Source organism: Mauremys reevesii, linkage group 1 (genome assembly GCF_016161935.1).
Source record: "Mauremys reevesii isolate NIE-2019 linkage group 1, ASM1616193v1, whole genome shotgun sequence".
NCBI lineage: Eukaryota > Metazoa > Chordata > Testudines > Geoemydidae > Mauremys > Mauremys reevesii.
The window spans coordinates 55,839,248-55,856,838 of NC_052623.1; the positions used below are offsets into that span (position 1 = coordinate 55,839,248).

At 40.2% G+C, this 17,591-nt stretch overlaps 1 protein-coding gene across 6 annotated transcripts in view; it reads right to left on the bottom strand.

Annotated features, from left to right (window-relative positions):
• Window positions 1–17,591, bottom strand: part of DCLK1 (doublecortin like kinase 1) — a 347,909-nt gene that overhangs the window by 111,795 nt on the left and 218,523 nt on the right. The window contains exon 5 of one of the 6 annotated variants that reach the window (XM_039547161.1): window positions 744–917. The exons of the other annotated variants lie outside the window; for them this stretch is intronic. Coding sequence (XP_039403095.1) covers window positions 745–917 — 173 coding nt within the window. The 3' untranslated portion in view covers window position 744. Of the gene's footprint in view, window positions 1–743; window positions 918–17,591 lie in introns of those variants that run through there. 6 annotated transcript variants of the gene reach the window in all.

Below are 17,591 nucleotides of genomic sequence, written 5' to 3' on the forward strand. Positions count from 1 at the left end.
GCCCTTTTCTGAACCTTTTCCAATTCCAATTTTTTTTAAATGGGGCAAGCACATCTGCACGCAGGATTCAAGATGTGGGCACACCATGGATATATATAGAAGCAATATGATATTTTCTGTTTTATTATCTATCCCTTTCTTAATGATTCCCAACGTTCTGTTCACTTTTTTGTTTGTGGCTGCACATTGAGTGGATGTTTTCAGAGAACTATTCACAATGACTCCAAGATCTCTTTCTTGAATGGTAACAGTTAATTTAAGCCTCATGATTTAATATTTATAGTTGGGATTATGTTTTCCAATGTGCATTACTTTGTATTTACAGACAACATGAGAGATACAGAGTTTCTAAGATTGTGGTATGGTGTCAGTGACTTCATAATCACGCAAATAACGGGAAACCAGAAATGCTTACATTGGTACCCCGGCTTTTTTCCTGTTGCCAAAGCTCACAAAAAATAGCATGTAGTAATTAAAGACACGTTAGTTGTTTTCAGCAACAGCAGTATAATATAGATAAGCAATGAGGCGGATCAAGGATATCTATGTTGTTGGTAAGCCACTTTATTGTAAGCCTTAGGCTGGTACCTTTTACTATTGCAAAAGACCTTAGTCACATTAGCAATGCCTGCAGGGCAATCAATAGAGCATTACCCCTAATGGAATACAATTTTAGCTTTAAAGGCTAGAAATAATTTGTTCCACGTTACTAACTCCTAATGCAGCTAATAAGATTTTGCTATGTCAGTTAAACATCACTGCTCTGTAATCTTCTCTTTCCAGAACTGAAGTTGTACTGGACTGCAGTAGAATGGAGATGGCATCATCTTCTCTAGGAGGCAGTGCTGCAGACTGCAGTAGTGAATCAGTGGCAGCTCTTGCTTGAAATGATGACATTTTCAAAGGGGCAGTTATCCCTAATCACCAGAAATAAATAAGATAAATGGGGAATATCAGAGAGATTTCGGCTTGTTTAAAATGCTTTCTGATAAGCAATTGCTATGGTTGCACTTAGTTCCCTTTTAGTCCTTACTTAGCATCCACCATTCCACCCCTTCCTGACTCAAATGAACATATTGCTGCATGCTTGGGACAAAAAGACCTATAGTTTTATCACCTGCAGCAATCAAATCATCTACAAATTCAAGCTTACGTTTTTTAAGACACCCAATTTGATCTTACTAGAAAAACAAGTCTGTTCTCATCATGAAAAGCAGGAATACCATGTAAATCAGCTGTGTACCAAACTTTCTTTAAATGCTTTAAAACATTATCTTCTGCTTAGAAGCATGCCTTGATTGCAGTTCCTCCTTCATACATGAAGTCCAATCTAAAGCCAAGCTCTCTCTCAAAGGAAGAAATCCTCCTCCATTGTCCAAACTGGGATAAGGACTCATTTACAAGGCAACAACTTCATACGATAGACAGGATGAGTGAAAGCTATGGTGAATTTCAAGTCAACAAACAAACAACAAAAGACTTCCAAACCCTTTCAAATCCAAAATTATCAGTAGATTCAGTCAACAAGAGGATGCTGTTTGGATGGTAAAAATCTATGCATTATTCCAGAAGTACCTCGTATCTAACAGCAAGGTCTTTGTGAATCTTAGATAACAAATTACACATATCAATGTAGTAGGAAGAGAGCCTGAGACATAAGCCCTTGTATCAGAGGCCTGGTATGAGGCAGGACTTGCTCACAGGATCTGGCAAGAACAGGGCTGATATTGCAGAAATACACATTCCTAAGAAGTGTTAAGTACCTGAGTATTCACGCAAATACATCCTGATAGCAAGTGGTACCAGAACATCCTGATATCAAGGATAGTACAAAAACACCTCCCAATAACAGCAGAAACACACTGACCCTCCTAAAAGAGAAAGTCAAGAGGACAGAATGTAACTTATCAGGGTATTAAGATTTATTTCAGAGGGAGTATCTTTGGCCAGCTTAGGGGGCAGTGGAAAGTCCTGCCACTGACTGAGCTGCATCCATTGTCACAGGCATACATGTCTTAGTACCCTCGTAGAGTCTGCCAGATGCTATTACCGTGCTTCGTTGACAATAAACCTGGCTGGGTGCCTTTGTACCTTAACAGATCTTGTGGCCATTGGGCAGTTTGCTCGAGGTCTGCTGTGCCAACTGTCTGCGCAAAGCTGGGACAGCACACAGGGAGAACACACACAGCCAAATATTTATCCACAATCACCACTGATTCTTATTTTGCTCAATCTTCAAAGTCTTTCTTTGTTCATTTTCAAATTAGTGAAACAATGTCAGACAGTCATATTTTATTAAAATATAATTTATATAGGATCTTCTAAATTCAAAATATGTTTGTGAATTGTGTCACTCTTAGATTGTCATTCTGCTGAGACCGCATATATCTTTATTATTTTATCTTGCAACACACCCCTTTGTAACTAACGCATACCCAAATGTCCAGATATGCACTATATATTTCTGAAAGGTATCAATGATCTTACCCTGCTCACACACAATACCTGTTTTGGTTCTCTTCCTTTGCTCAATATCAAGAAAATCAGAAATCATTTATAATAATAATCATAATCCTACTATTGCAGAACAGATTTCACATTTCTGACCTCCAGCTGCCAACCTTGTGAAAGAATCATCTGACATATGCCACTGCAGTGCTCAGGGATATACCTGCCTCAATCCTAAATTGTGCCTGGATTCCTCAGTGATCACAAATAAAAACTTCCCAGTTTTATCTCAGTTAACCTCCATATCAGTAATATTTCCTATGCTTTCTTTGTTTTGCTATAGTTAGTCATTTGCTGCTGACTGTGTAGCCTGGTGGTTAGGACACGTGTTTGACATTGAAGACTCAGGTTCAAGTCCCTACTCCAAATCAAGCAGAGCACATGTCTCCAGTATCCCAGGTGAGTGCCCTAATCACCAAATTATTAGTTATTCTGGGGTGGGAGTGGGTGGTTGGAATCTGAGGATGTCTCTCTCTCTCTCTTGACATTCCTGAATCTGTGAACCCCTCCCAATGCTCTTTTCTTCTAAGCTGATAAAAATGTTACACAGATGTGTTTAAAATAAGACAGCATTTTTTAACAGAAAAAGGTTGTGTCAAAGAAAGTTTGACCAGATCTAATCAGTATTGCCACAAACTCTGTTTTGGTCACCAGCCACTGTGAATGTTACTTGCTCAATATATTTTATGCAAGCCACTCCAACACTGTTTCCCTAGATTTGACCAAGCCTCTCATATTTTGAAGGGTCTCTTACAGAGGCTGCACTAACCAACACAGAAGATGATGATATTTAGCTGGAAATAGTTTGATGTAACATGGGAAATTCTACTAAATTTTACGTTTTGTATTTAACAAGAGAATGCCTCATGTCTCACTTTACTCTTCATGAAAGAAAGAAGACTGTCTATGTGCTTCTCTTTCCTATATTTCCCCTTCGTATTATGTGACAGTTGTGTATTAGACTTACATACATCACACAAGCAAAAATCTTTTATCCCTGGACTTGAGAGCATTCAGCACAGTAGTGATCACAGCTCTGTTATGTGGTGCAGAAACAGGCCATTAAAAACATCTGAGGAGAGGAATGATGACGTTACTCACGTTATACAATAACTGTGGTTCTTTGAGATGTGTCCACCTATGGGTGCGTCACTGTAGGTGTATCCGCAACTCTGCGCCTCAGATCAGAAATTTTAGGTAGCAGTGTCCATGGGTGCTCAACTGTAAGTTACTCTACAGCAGTACCCTGATGGAGGGGTGCAACTTCGGAGTCAAGTCTAGTAGTGATGATAATACCATGGATCCAAACATAGCATCTGATGCTGAATCATAGGTGATTGCATGTTGTTCCTCAAAAGTATGAGCAGATGCCCAAGTTGCTGCTCTGCATATTTCTGTGATGGGAACATTTGTGATGAAGGCTACAGAAGTGGAAACAGATCTAGATAATGTAAAGTCCACTAGCTACTCTATAACCTAAAATAAAGTTTAAAATGAATGGTCTCTCAGACTCTGCTAATGCTCCATTTCAGGTCAAGGGTGGTTGAGAAGGAACTGAGGACCATTTGCCTGCACAACACTAGATAGCCTCAAGGCAAGGCATGAGACAGGGAAAGCGCATGTGTGGGTCAAACAGACGCTGATACCTAAAATCTCCTATCTGAGGCACAGAAGCATGGATACACCTACAGTGGAGCACTGGTAGGGATAGTACTCGAAGAAGAACTTAACAGTTTTCAGTGTCATAAGATATGGCCTATTCTTAACACATGCAGCTTTAATTTTGGCACAAATGAGGAGATACTTAGATGATCCCTGCAAGCTGCAATCTTGCATCAATAGAGAACAAGATGACTGTAATGGTGGGGTCATGTCCAATGTGTTGAAGAAGGTATACTTTTACAGAAGATTTAGAAATGAGGTCAAAGAAAGAAGAGTATGAGGCCCAACATGAATGTGATGGAAGATGCTATTTTGAAGGATTTAAGAAACCTAAATCCTCCCATATTGACTCTTGTCCATAGGTGCTGGAACTAGGGATGTGGCAGGCCCCACCCCCAGCATGATGTAGCTTCCATTATATACAGGATCTACAGTTTGGTTCACTGGCTCTCAGCACTCCCACTATAAAAATAGTTCCAGCATCCATCATAACCATGTGAATCTGCTGCTGCCTGCCTGCACTAATGGCAGAGGAAGCACTTGTTTATGAACTACTTAATTGTTAGCAGGTAATGAATTGTGTTAGTGAAATACATACTAATGATAGAAAAATTAATATTACATATAATATTATAAGAAAATATAAAGGAAGTGAAGGTTTTGAACATTAATTTTGACACCTTCCTAGATTACCAAAATACCAGGCATCCCCTATGTTCTTTTGGCTCCTCACATACCACTGATTAGAACGTTGCAATCTGTTGAGCATGGATTTTCTTGGCACATCTCTCGCATATGCCCTCTAACAGGCGTTCTGAACAGTCTCCCATCTCTTGCTCCTGCAATGTAAGCTTATGAACTTCAACCCTTATATAGTCAGAAAAGAGGGAAAACCTTTATCTGCAGAACACTAGTTTGAAAGCCACTAGTTTACAGAAAAAGTCAACTTTAGAAGTACCATACAGAAAACATCATATAGAAAAGTTAATAGGGGAATGTCCATTCAGCATAGTTTACTTTAAAACATACTTTTGCCAGGTCCATTGAATTTAGAGATTACTAGCTCCAATGGTTTTTGAGGTGAAAGGAAAAAGTTAAACTTAAGCTGAAATGCTTGTTGATGCATTTTATCAATCTGCATATTTACAATGTGCTTATCAATGTGACGAATTTGATGTTTAGTATAAAGGGGCTTGGGGGAGGTTAATTTATTTTTATGCAATGAAAAAAAGAACATACCACACTGGAATGAAGATAAATCAAATTCCCATTGGCACTTGCACAGCTAATTGGTTAGATTAACAAAGATTCTCTCCCAGAACAAAAAGATAAGTAACTAATCATTAAGTCTTCTCACTATGGCCCATATAAATTCTCCAAGTGTTTGTCACTACCATACTTCTATCTAGATTCAACAATGACAACCAAAAAAGGAGAGACAGACAGATCGATTGTAAGTCTGCTCATAGTTCAGTGGGGATAAAGTGCCTGGTTAATGGGCAAATTAAAATCAGGAACATTTCTTGAGTGGGGTGACTACTGAGGTATAAACTTCTAAGTCCTCTTTGTCAGAGAGCTCAGGGGAGCTAGATTGACTAGCTTTAAAAATCTTTTTCAGCAAGACATTAGCAGAGTTAATGTCCCAGAATATATAGACTGTTTCTCCATGGATAGTTTGAAATCTTGTCAGCAATACTATAGCTGGTTATACTCATAAATCTTTGTGGGCCAGTTTAAGAGGTACTAATACTTTCCAACATAACTAGATGATAATGCTCAACTCAGAGAAAGCAATATATTACAGTCTTAATAGATGAAGGGTTTTTTTAGACTGTTCAGAGCTAAAAGTTTGTTTCATGATGGTTTGGTGAGTTTTGCTCACTCCAGAAGGAACAGCTCTATCTGCATCCTCACTGGTTGATTCTGTTTTCCCACGTGTACATTTCTAAAGTAGAGTCTTTTTCCTCTAATCCAGTGTTTCCCAAAGTGTGGTATGCATACCCCTGGTGGTACGTGAAAGGGTCTCAAGGGGTACGCGGCAGAATTTTTTATTTTACTTTATCATAGTTTGTTTTTTTTTAGCAGCAGAAAACAATTCACTAAAATTTAATATACAAGAATGGTGTACACTTGTACAGTAGAAACACACACAGGTTTACATTGTAACTAATATGATAACGTGTTCAGTAACATCTAATAGCACAGCAGAACCGACACAAACCATGTGTGCGCGTTACCGCGGCTCGGGCAATACAGTTGCCTTTGTGGCATGCGCAGAAATCATACTGACGGATAAAAGATAAGAGTGAATAACTACTTGTAGTAATCTAAAGATCGTAGCAAGTACATACTTGGTGTGTATTAATATACAAAATTTCTCTCTTTGTTTTTGTTAAACCCGTTTACAATGGATTGCTGGCTAAAAACAGGAAGTTTGAAATGTACAAAAGAAAATTATGAAGGAAATATGAATGTTAGTGATAATTATGCTGAAAAATGCAGTGATATGGCTACATCAGACAATTGTGATGACAAAATTAGTGAACCGTGTGAACCATCTGTAAGTTTATTGAACGTATCAGCTGCAAAGAATATGAAAAAAGCCCACGAATATGCCTGTTCCACTATGTGTGATTTGTTACGAGACTCTCACAAATGAAAGTATGAAACCATCCGACCTAAAATGCCATTTTGATAGCAAACAAAGAATATGAGGGAAAACCTGTAGAATTCTTCAAAAATAGGTGCAAAGATCTCCAAAAAAACAATCTTTATGTGACGGGAAGTGAAAATATGAAAGCTTTGGAAGCTTCATATAGTGGCGTACTTAATTGCAAAGTCCAGAGCTGCTGAAGTGATTGGCGAGACATTAGTAAAACCTGCAGCCGAAGTAATGGTGCAAGTGATGATTGGTGACAAGGCTAGCAAAGCTATAGATTGTGTCCCCCCTCAAGTAACACTGTTCATCGTAGAATCACAGATATGGCCAAAAACGTAAAGCAGCAATTATTGTCAAGAGTACAAAGCAGTTGCTACTATGCACTGGAAGTAGATGAATCCACTGATATTGTGAATTTAGCTAATCTTTTGTTGTTTGTCAGATACGAGCTGAATAATGAAGTCCACAATGATATTTTGTTCTGCCAACCTAGCCAACACATACAACTGGAGAAGCTATTTTTAAAGTTATTGATGACTATCAAAAACAATTACTTGGATTGGAGTCGTTGTGTTGGAATAAGCACGGATGGTGCCAGAGCCATGACTGGTTTGAAGAAAGGCTTTGTTGCACGTATTCAAGCTGTTGTGCCAGAAGCAAAAATCGACTCGTTGCATTCACAGGAAAGCACTCGCCACCCAGAACATGCCGGCAGATCTAAAGCAAGTACTGGATGAAGCTGTGAAAATAATCAATTTTGTGAAAGGCCGCCCTCTGAACGCCCGGCTGTTTTCTCAGCTTTGTGATGAGATGGGCACTGATTACACACAACTCGTATTTTCTACACGAAAGCGTGTTGGCTTTCATGTGGAAAAGTTCTGAATCGCCTGTTTGAGCTGTGAGAAGAACTGCAAGTTTTTTAGATGAAACCTTTAACCTGCGAGACCGTATACACAACTGGAAATGGATATGCAAACTAGCATATATTGCAGATATTTTTGCTCATTTAAACAACCTCAATCTATCCTTACAAGGGAAACTCATATCCATATTCCATGTTCAAGACAAAGTGAGCATCATGGTCGCAAAATGAAACTGTGGCATAAATGTCTTAGTTGTCATGAACTGGATTCCTTTCCATCTCTTCATGACTTAGTAATAAACAACTAATGAACTTGATAGTGATGTGTTGCAAACAATGAAGCAGCATTTGGAAAGCTTGCAGAAAGAACTTTGTAAGTATTTCCCTGAACTGGACGGCACCTTTGAATGGATAAGGAACCCTTTTATCATCAGTGTTCAAACTTTGCTAAATAACCTCTCTGTTTCAGAAGAACAACAGCTCTTGGAGCTCACTTCAGATAGCTTCCTGAAAACAAAATTTGAGCAAATAAACACTGACATTTTGGCTGGGGGTTAGCTCTGAATATCCAGCTCTACTGGAAAAAGCTGTCAAATATCTTCTGCCTTTTCCAACCTCGTATTTGTGCGCGATTGGATTCTCTGTGCTGGTTGGAATCAAAACAAAAAACACAAAATTGTCTTATTGACGTGGAGCCCCATCTTCGTCTTAAGATCACAAACATTGAATCAGATATCCCCACAATAGTGTCTGGTCAAAAGCAGTTCCGTCCCTTGCACTGAATAGTTTGGTTTGTACTGAAAATTTTTCAATACCGAAATAGTACATATTAGAACTAGTGCTTTCTTCACTAACCTAACCAAACCAGTGTATTTTAATTTCAGAATGATACGAATTCACCAAAGTTCCTCCTCTATATTGGTGGGTCCTGCGCTTATTGGCGGATTTGCTTGCCTCACAGATTTACCTTGTGGGTCAGGAAACAGCCCAGAGACCTTCCCCTCTGGTAGAAGCCACAGTCCAGGTCAATTCCTCCTGTGTTTGATCAGGAGTTGGGAGGTTTGGGGAGGGAACCCAGGCCCGCCCTCTACTCTGGGTTCCAGCTCAGGGCCCTGTGGACTGCAGCTGTCTAGAGTGCCTCCTGGTACAGTTGTACAACAGCTACAACTCCCTGGGCTACTTTCCCATGGCCTCCTCCCAACACCTTCTTTGTCCTCACCACCAGACCTTCCTCCTGATGTCTGATGATGCTTGTACTCCCAGCTCCTCACACGCACTTCCTCTCCTCTGGCTCCCCTTTGGCCTGACTGGGTGACCCCTTTTATAGCATCAGAGGGGCCTTAATTAGAGTCAGGTGCTTAACAGCCTCACCTAACTCTTAGCAGGTTAATTGGAGTCAGATGTTCTCATTAGCCTGGAGCAGCCCCTGCTCTGGTCACTCAGGGAACAGAAAACTGCTTATCCAGTGGCCAGTATATCTCCCTTCTACTACTCTGCTGTTCCCAACTGGCCTGGGTGTATCACAATATACACACGCTGTTCTGCCAGACTGTTGATTTGCTTCTATTATTTTAATTATTTCTAGTACTATTTTGATATGTAACTATTATTTCTATTAAAAGTTTTGTTTCAACTGTATGTAATATAATTTTGTATTTATTTCTAACAAACATTTAATCCAGAATTAAACGAATTAGGAGTGTGTTATAAAAATGTGGCTACCCCTCCTCCCCAAAATTAGCTTCACTGGAGAAGGGGTACGCCGGTAAGACAAAATGTCTCAAAAGGGGTACGCAACTGTTGTAAGTTTGGGAAACACTGCTCTAATCCATTTATAGAATACTGTTAAATGAAAAATACTGAGACTCTCAAATGCATATGAATGAAAGCTGTCACCACCTCATTAAACAAAATCTAAAAAAAAGTCACCACCATCATCTTCCAGGTCTCCCCGTGTATCGTCTACTTTGACTGTAAGCTTCTTAAGGCAGGAATCATGTCTGTCTTGTACATATCACTGAATATGTAGTCAATGCTTAAACAACAACACACACCGGATTTAAATATTCAGTGCATTCACTTTCAGGATGTGTTGCTGTATGTTTAACCCACACACCGCCTGGGTGTGGTGTTCTGTCCCATCTAGTGACACCAAGACCACCTAGAGAGATAAAATGAGACTGCTCTACGGCCTTAGCTAACAGCTAGTTGACTTTTAGCTCATGTGATCGAGACTCATGCACTAAACTCCAGAGGCCCCAGGTTCAATCCCGGCTGACAATGACCAGGGTATACCAGCGTTACATATGCAGTACCTTTTTATTATACAGGTTTTATTTGCGATTCTACTGAATAAGTTATGTAATTAGAGGGAGGGGGTTGAACTGTTGTCTTAATGTAAAGCGTTTCCTCTATGTAAGGTGATATTACAGCTAAGTTGCACAGAGCTAGTTGATATTAGACAATGTTCAATTGGAGTTGGCCTCTTTCCATGAAGAGAGAATGAGTCATTACTATAATCAACAAAGCATGTTATGCCTGGCAAAGTGGTTCACAAAATTATTTCACTAGATGTCTCTATTTGTGAATTAAATATTGCTTTTTTTTTTAATTTTTGCAGTTTGAGGCAATACTAGGTGAAGAAACAACTCTAACCCTTTAGCATATCTTCCCCTTTATTCCTAAAGCAAAGCAAATACGAAGTATAATGCCCAGATGTCTGCTCCTCCCACCAACGTCTTTGCATTTTCTCCCATAGCACCTTCTCTGAAAAGAATGCCCTCCCGGAAGTTACCCAGAAGATAACTACCCCGTCAAGATGATGGCCTGAGGATTTTACAATTAAAACTAAGAGGGATGATACAGCACAACATATCTCACCAGAGTGTGATCTTACTCTGAAAAGAGTACGTAAACAATGGAAATTTCTTACTCAACAGATCTGATCATTGTGTACTCAGAGTCCTGTCACTTCCTATACACTTACAGTACTGTCTTTGCATAAGGTATACAGTTACTTGACTGCTTACACGATAAGTGACTTTTCCACTCTTGAACACATAAAATATACAAATATTTTACACCCACCTTGCACATGTGCGAGGGGAATAGCCAGGGATAAACTGCTGAGCCATGCACGTCTCATTGCCTCATCTGCTCTGGAGCCACCTCCTTCTGGACTAACATTCCAACCTCCAGAGCAACTTCAAACCACCACCATTTCCTGATATAATCAACCTGACATAAAAAGGTTGTCTTCTTACCCCAAATGAAGAACTTCTTCCTTAAAGATTACTCCTGCCTGAGGCCCAGTGACAGCTCTTCTATACCTTTAACATTAGATATCCTACAGCCCCACAGGACTAGAATAAGGAGCTTTATATCTTTGTAATAGGAAGATTCCCAATTTCTAAATGGGATCCAATGCTCACTTCAAGCCCTGGAAGATCCTGAGATTAAGTACTTTAAAGTTGTGGTAATTTTAGGTATAAAAACTACTGTAAATCAGTCTAGAGAGTTGGAGGTTTTTTTATTTTTGTTTTCTTTTATGGCTCCCTGTAGAGCAGTGATTCAGGGTAACTAAAAGTCTTAAGGCATCTGGCTTTACATATGGAGACGTGGAAAAATAGTTCTAATAAGTGTTAAAAGCTCTAAAAATAAATATTTTAACATATATTGTGGAATTTTCTGTGGTATATACAGCACACATGATAGTGTGGAATAAAGATTTCACTCATTGGAATTATGTCCATAATTCACTCATAAGTAACATGGCCATCCCACCCTCATATTGAACTTAGTTCTTATATAGCACTTTGCTTCAGTGGATCTCAAAGCACTTTACAGTCTTTAATTGTATTTATCTTCCCAAAATGCATGTGAGGTAGGGAAGTATTAGCCCCATTTTACAGATAGGAAACTAAGGAACAGAGAAGCAAAGTGACTCACGCTAAGTCACAGAGGAAGTCAGTGGCAAAGCACAGATATGAACCTTGGTCTCCCAAGTCATAGGCTCCTGCCTTAACCTCTGGATCATCCTTCCTTTTCCTTCCATGGTCATGAAACTTCTGTATACAATACTATGTATTCTATATACACCACAGAAAGTGTCACAATATTTTAAAGGAAAAAATGTTTAGGAAATATCTCAGAGCTTTTAACAGAATACCATCAGGTATTCACTGTCTATAAAAAACACACACAAACATGACTGAAACAGAAACCTGCAAAGTCATTATTTTCCTCTTCCCCAGTTTAATCACCTGCTGCCAAATATCCAGGTATGTTTCTGTGGAGCACACCTGCTAAACCTCTCAAATGCATCCATTGGAATGCTAGGAAGCAATGGTATCACAGTCAGTGTTGTATAGGCCAAGTAGTAAAAACATTAAACATATTTATTCTCATTCATTTATTTTTAATTCTTCTCCTCTTGCCTCTCCTTTTCCTGCACGATTTGAAGGTCATTGATAAGGGAATTCTGTGTGGGGAAAAAAAATTCTGTGCACAATATTTTAAAAATTCTGCAAATGTTGTCACTAAATAAATGTGGAGGCTCCAGCATGACAGTGGAAAGCACAGTCCACTGGCTGCATGAATGTGGGAGATCACCCTACAGCCCACCTCCCAGGACCTGGACTCAGTGGTGAGGTTGAACCCAACCCTGACACAGTGCAAGGGCTGAGCATGCCCCAGAAACATCCCAGGGCCCTGCTCCTCCATGCCAGGTGTAGGCAAGCAGGGTCAGCTTGGCAGAACCAAAGAGCAGAGGGGCTTAGCATGGGGCGGATACAGGTGTGGGTTTAGAGGATTCTGTATGAGGCAATGTGGGTGTGGGCAGCTCAGAGGAGGTCCGTGTGCAGGGGTATCTGGATACAAAGGGGCTTGTTGGGGGTGGGCGGGGGTGTTTCCTGGTGCCAGGGCAATGGCACACTCCAGGGGAGGTCCAGGTGAAAGTGGTTGGGGCACAGTTTGGAGGGGGGGCTCAGCAGGTGGATTCTGGGTGCTGGGGAAGTAGGCCTTGGTGGGGTGAGGATCCAGTGCAGCAGGTTGGGGCTCAGTGGGGTGGGGGACTGGGTGCAGGGGTCTCCTCAGGGTGGTCCAGGCGCAGAGGGGTGGGGCTCATCAGGGTGAGGGGTCACGTCTGAGGAGCTCAGTGGGGGGGGGGGCTGGATGCAGGGGATAGGACTCAGCAGGGGGGCTCCAGATGCAGGGGGTGGGACTCAGGGAGGTTTGAGTATAAGGGGTTCAGTGGGGGTGATCTGGGTGCATGGATGGGGGTCTGGATGCAGGGGGAGGGGCTTGGCAGGAGGTCTGGGTGCAGGGAATGAGGTTTGGTGGGTGGTCTGAATATGGGGAGTCTGGATGCACAGGGGTTGGGCAGATAGGGAAGCAGCTCCCCAAACAGTAACCCCTCGCCCTGTGGCTGAGGAGGGATAGGGGCAGGAAATAGGGATGTGGTGCAGAGCCTCCTGCAGCCAGGGAGGTTTCTGGGGGTGGGTCTCATCCAGCTGTGACCATTCCTTGCAGGGGAAGAGCAAGCCCCAACCTCCCCTGCCCCTAGCCCAGGAGGGATTAGCAGCTGAGCCCAGCACATGGTAGGAGCCACCAGTCGGGGCATCCCCAGCCCTGTTCTCTCTCCCCCCGCAGCAGTGATTTACCTCTCTGCCGACTGCTCCAGGTGCCCAAACTGATGCACCCATGTTGCTGGAGAGGGGTATGTGACCATTCTTGTGGCTTCCCTTTGCTTCCCCGTCAAAAAGTCATTTTTCTGCAGTGAACATGAATTCTGCACACACACAGTGGCATAGAATTCCCCCACGAGTAGACAGTGGTGTTGAATGCTGATTAAGTTCTTAGTTTATTGTTCATAATGTGTTTAGTTACCAATCTTACATTATGACCAATGCTTTTTTGGGTGTAAGAGGGTAAGATAACAGAGATACCAGATAACTTATCCATAGGCACCATGTGTTCAGAAACATCTAATTTTATTCAATAAATTATTTTTAAAAATAAAGTTTTGCAGATTATTTAAAAGTGCACAAGAAACTACTCTTGCAAGATAATATGTTATAGTTACACGATGACTTATTTGCAAATGCAAACATGGTTCATTTCTAGTTATTGTCCAGGTTGCAGCAAAAGCTAAAGATGAATTAGTTTGTTAGCTGAAGATAGAGTGTATATATTTTTAAAAGGAACATGAGTTATCTTTTCATCTGCTGTCAGCACAAAGGCAATGGGAAAACTTAGCCAATGACTCCCATAACTAATGGCCATTCTAAATGTAAGACATCATCAGCCATAGTTCCTACTCTCTGACAACTCATCAATGATTTAACATGACAGAGAAGCTGCAGCTTCATTATCTGGTAATTTATTTATTCATATTTAATTACTGCATATCATAACAATTTGGAACTTTCTTGTGATGCTGGAGATGAGGAGAGGAATGAAACTATAAAACAGACTGTACTAATACATCTGTGTCACAGACCAGCAGCGATTCATTGAGCCACAAGTATATAATAGAAGTCTACAAGCTCCATGTTAAAGATGAGTGGAAATAAATGAAATGTCTTCAAAATCCATATCATGAATGTAGGAAATTGATCTATATTCATTATATGCTGAAATCCCTATATTGGATGAACCATGAGGAGAAAAACAATGGTAGGAAAAAAGTAACTTGATAAATTTAGCAGAACAAAATCTCTCCCTCAGTGGGAGGGAGAGCTGAAGGGTAAATTAATTTTGTTATATCACATGATCTCAATCTTCCATTTTTCTCCTTACATTTTAGCAGCAAATCACATGCACAATGGGGAGAGTTTGGAAAGATAGGGAGCCAAAGCAGATTAGTATGAAATGGTAAGGAGAGGGAAGGAGGAGGAGAGTAGGAAAGCATGCTTAAATATACAAGCGCTATACATTCCTTTTCCAACGGGACCCAGTGAAGAATCTTATTAGGATAGTAAAATTATATGTTATATATATTATTAAATTTCCCCTTGAGTTAAGTGGAGATTTGTTTAATGCAATCATCCACTTTTTATTATTCGAAATCAATGTATTTCATTTTATATGAAATGTAGTCTGTAAATTATATGGAAACATCTGCAGCATTACATTAGATGTAGTAATATGTTCATTTTTAAATCACCACACATCTTCCCCATAAAGTTAATTGGGGATTCTTTCATCGTTCTAGATCTTGTACTATTGTAGTCAATAAAATATTTCTAAGTAGGTTGGTACCTAACTATCTGATGGTGCCCTAGCAATTTGAAATAGAAAATGAATGCCTGTGGAAGCACTGGAATTACATCTTAAGAGTGAGCTGCTGATTTTGAAAGATTAATTTTAAACTTCATATCTTCACTTTTCCTTCTCTTGTCTTATTAACATTGGCAACATTTCTACAACCACATCACATAGCAAAAGAGACAAGAGGCATTCTTGTTTGGTTCAGCTTTTCACATCTTAAATGTAGAGGACACTAATTGATTTGTGTAAGTATATCCTGTAGAGGATCCAGATCCTTCATATGAAGCTAGTCCCAAAATGTAACTACTATATGAAAGAACAGCCACATTACCCACACATTTTCAAATTATGAGAAGCCATATATTCAAAGCACAAGACCAGCCTGATTTTGGTTAAGATAGGTAATAATCCTCCAAGCCTGCAGGCCAACTTCTTAGTATTTTTGCTTCTATGTTAAATCAATTGGTCTGTAGGAGAGGCAGAACTGTGGATCTCATCCTGGTTCTGTACAATTCTATTCTCATTAAATAATAAAGAGAGGCTGTGGCGAGCAAAAGATTATTTTAACATTTTAATATGTGGATTTTATTCTTGTAACATCCTGTAAAACTTCACAGGCAGGCTATCCACTCCTTCCCTCCCTTCATTTTAAATTTTTTTTTCCCTATTTTCATGTTTATTAGAACTTCTGTATCTTTTTAACTTAGGTAATTGGAGTGATTGAAAGAAACTGGCTAAATCAGTTTGTGGTGTGGTTAATTTAGTTTCATTAATATAAAGTTCCTAAATATTTTCATGACTGTTGATTCCATGAATGTCATAATTAACTAATAGCTTTTCCACTTTTATATATGTTGGAGATGGTTAAATTTTTTAAAATTGTTTAATTGTTCTTAAAAGGAAAACCCTGGTGCTGTTGCAACTTGTCATAGTTCAACTAAAGTCAATGAAGCTGTAACAATTTACACCAGCTGATGATCTGCTGCTTTGTGTTTCTTTAGGACTCTACAAAGGTTACAATAAGAACTATACTTCCTACTTTGACCACATTTCCTTAGGACAGATCATTATAATATTCCAGAACAAACCTCTTCAGCTGTTTTTCCTAAAATTCTTTGTTTCAATTTTTTTTTCTTTGTGTACTCAATTGGAAACTTAAGGTTTGGGAGTGAAAGGGATAGTTCTCATTTAATGGCTATGAGTCTCCAGACATCTTTCCTCTCCAAATATTTCAAACATTTAATCTGTTTTTTTTAAACTGATAGAGGTTTCACCACCATCACCACAAGCAGACGGGTCAGGAGGTCATTCCATAACACATGGTCTGAACCAGTCCAAATGTAAAAGATGATGGGTGACAAAAACCAAATTGAAACTGAGGGACAAAAGGAAAAAAATCATTAGGAAAACGTAGTGTGGGATTCTTTCCTTTACTGCAAATACATATTTTTATGTTCTCAGTTTCATGATTCTTTATACCCGTGTAGGCCCCCTTTACTAGAGGGGCCTCTGAACTTTATTGGGAGTGTTCCAGCTGGGAAGAGCCTATGTGCTGCAATCTAGTCTTCGAGATTAGAACTCCTATGATGCCTTAGGGAAAGACTAAGACTTCTTCCAGGGAGAGCAGGCAGTGGGTGCCATTTTGGAAGAGGAGTAAGAATGTTGGTGTGGAGCTCTGTCCATATCAGGAACTGCTGCTAGGAAGCCAGAAGCTGCCGCTGAGAGGCTGCTGGGGCTCTGATTGAGCAGGGAACTTCAGAGGTGGTTGGTGGCTTCACAGGAGCCAGGGGAGAAACTATTGCTGTGCCTAGAGCTGACTGAGGTGGGCCTGCAATGAAGGAACTATGAGTAACCCCAACTCTTGTTTGGGAAAGTACTTGCAAAGGAAAGGGCAAAGCAGAGAGTCTAAGTCTGAGGAGAGACAGAGTGGTCTTCCCATCTAACCAGGACCCAGAGCTGCTGACATTTGGTGGGGCCAACTCCAGTCATCAGAGGGGGTGTGAAGCTTGTTGCCTTGGATGGACTGATACACAGAAGCAAAAGAGTGCTGTCTCCAGCTTCAGATCTTCACGCATGCCCATGCAAGCATCTAGGACTCACCACTCAGAGCAGTGTACACTCTGGGCTGGGGTAAATGGTGGCAGTGTAAATGCCAGTTTGAGAAGTTTCATTTATCACTGTATACTATATTTGTTAATTGATTTTATTTAACTGCCCCCTATGGATTTAAATTAGTAATGACATTTAAACTTAGTCTGTTATACCCTGTTTCTTTAAGTTAAGTAAAGGTGTGTTAACTCTAATTAATAATTTGTGGCATAGGTCTAACTCAAAAATACCAAATATAAATAATATACATCCAATATACTTAAATTTATTATCATCATCAGAAGAAGAGGTTTATTCCTGGAGGTTCCCAAGGCACGCCATTGAGTGTGTACAGGGGCCAGTCAGATGGAGGCACCGCCAATTTTAACTTCCTTTAGGAGTAAAGGGCCTGCAGCAGACGAGTGGATAGAAGATTCTCACCTACCCAACATCACAATTGGGATACTCAGGATCTCTTTTAATGTCAGGCGCCCAGGCACACACGTGAGTGTTGCCTGCTTCCGAATTACCCAGGGAGGAAAA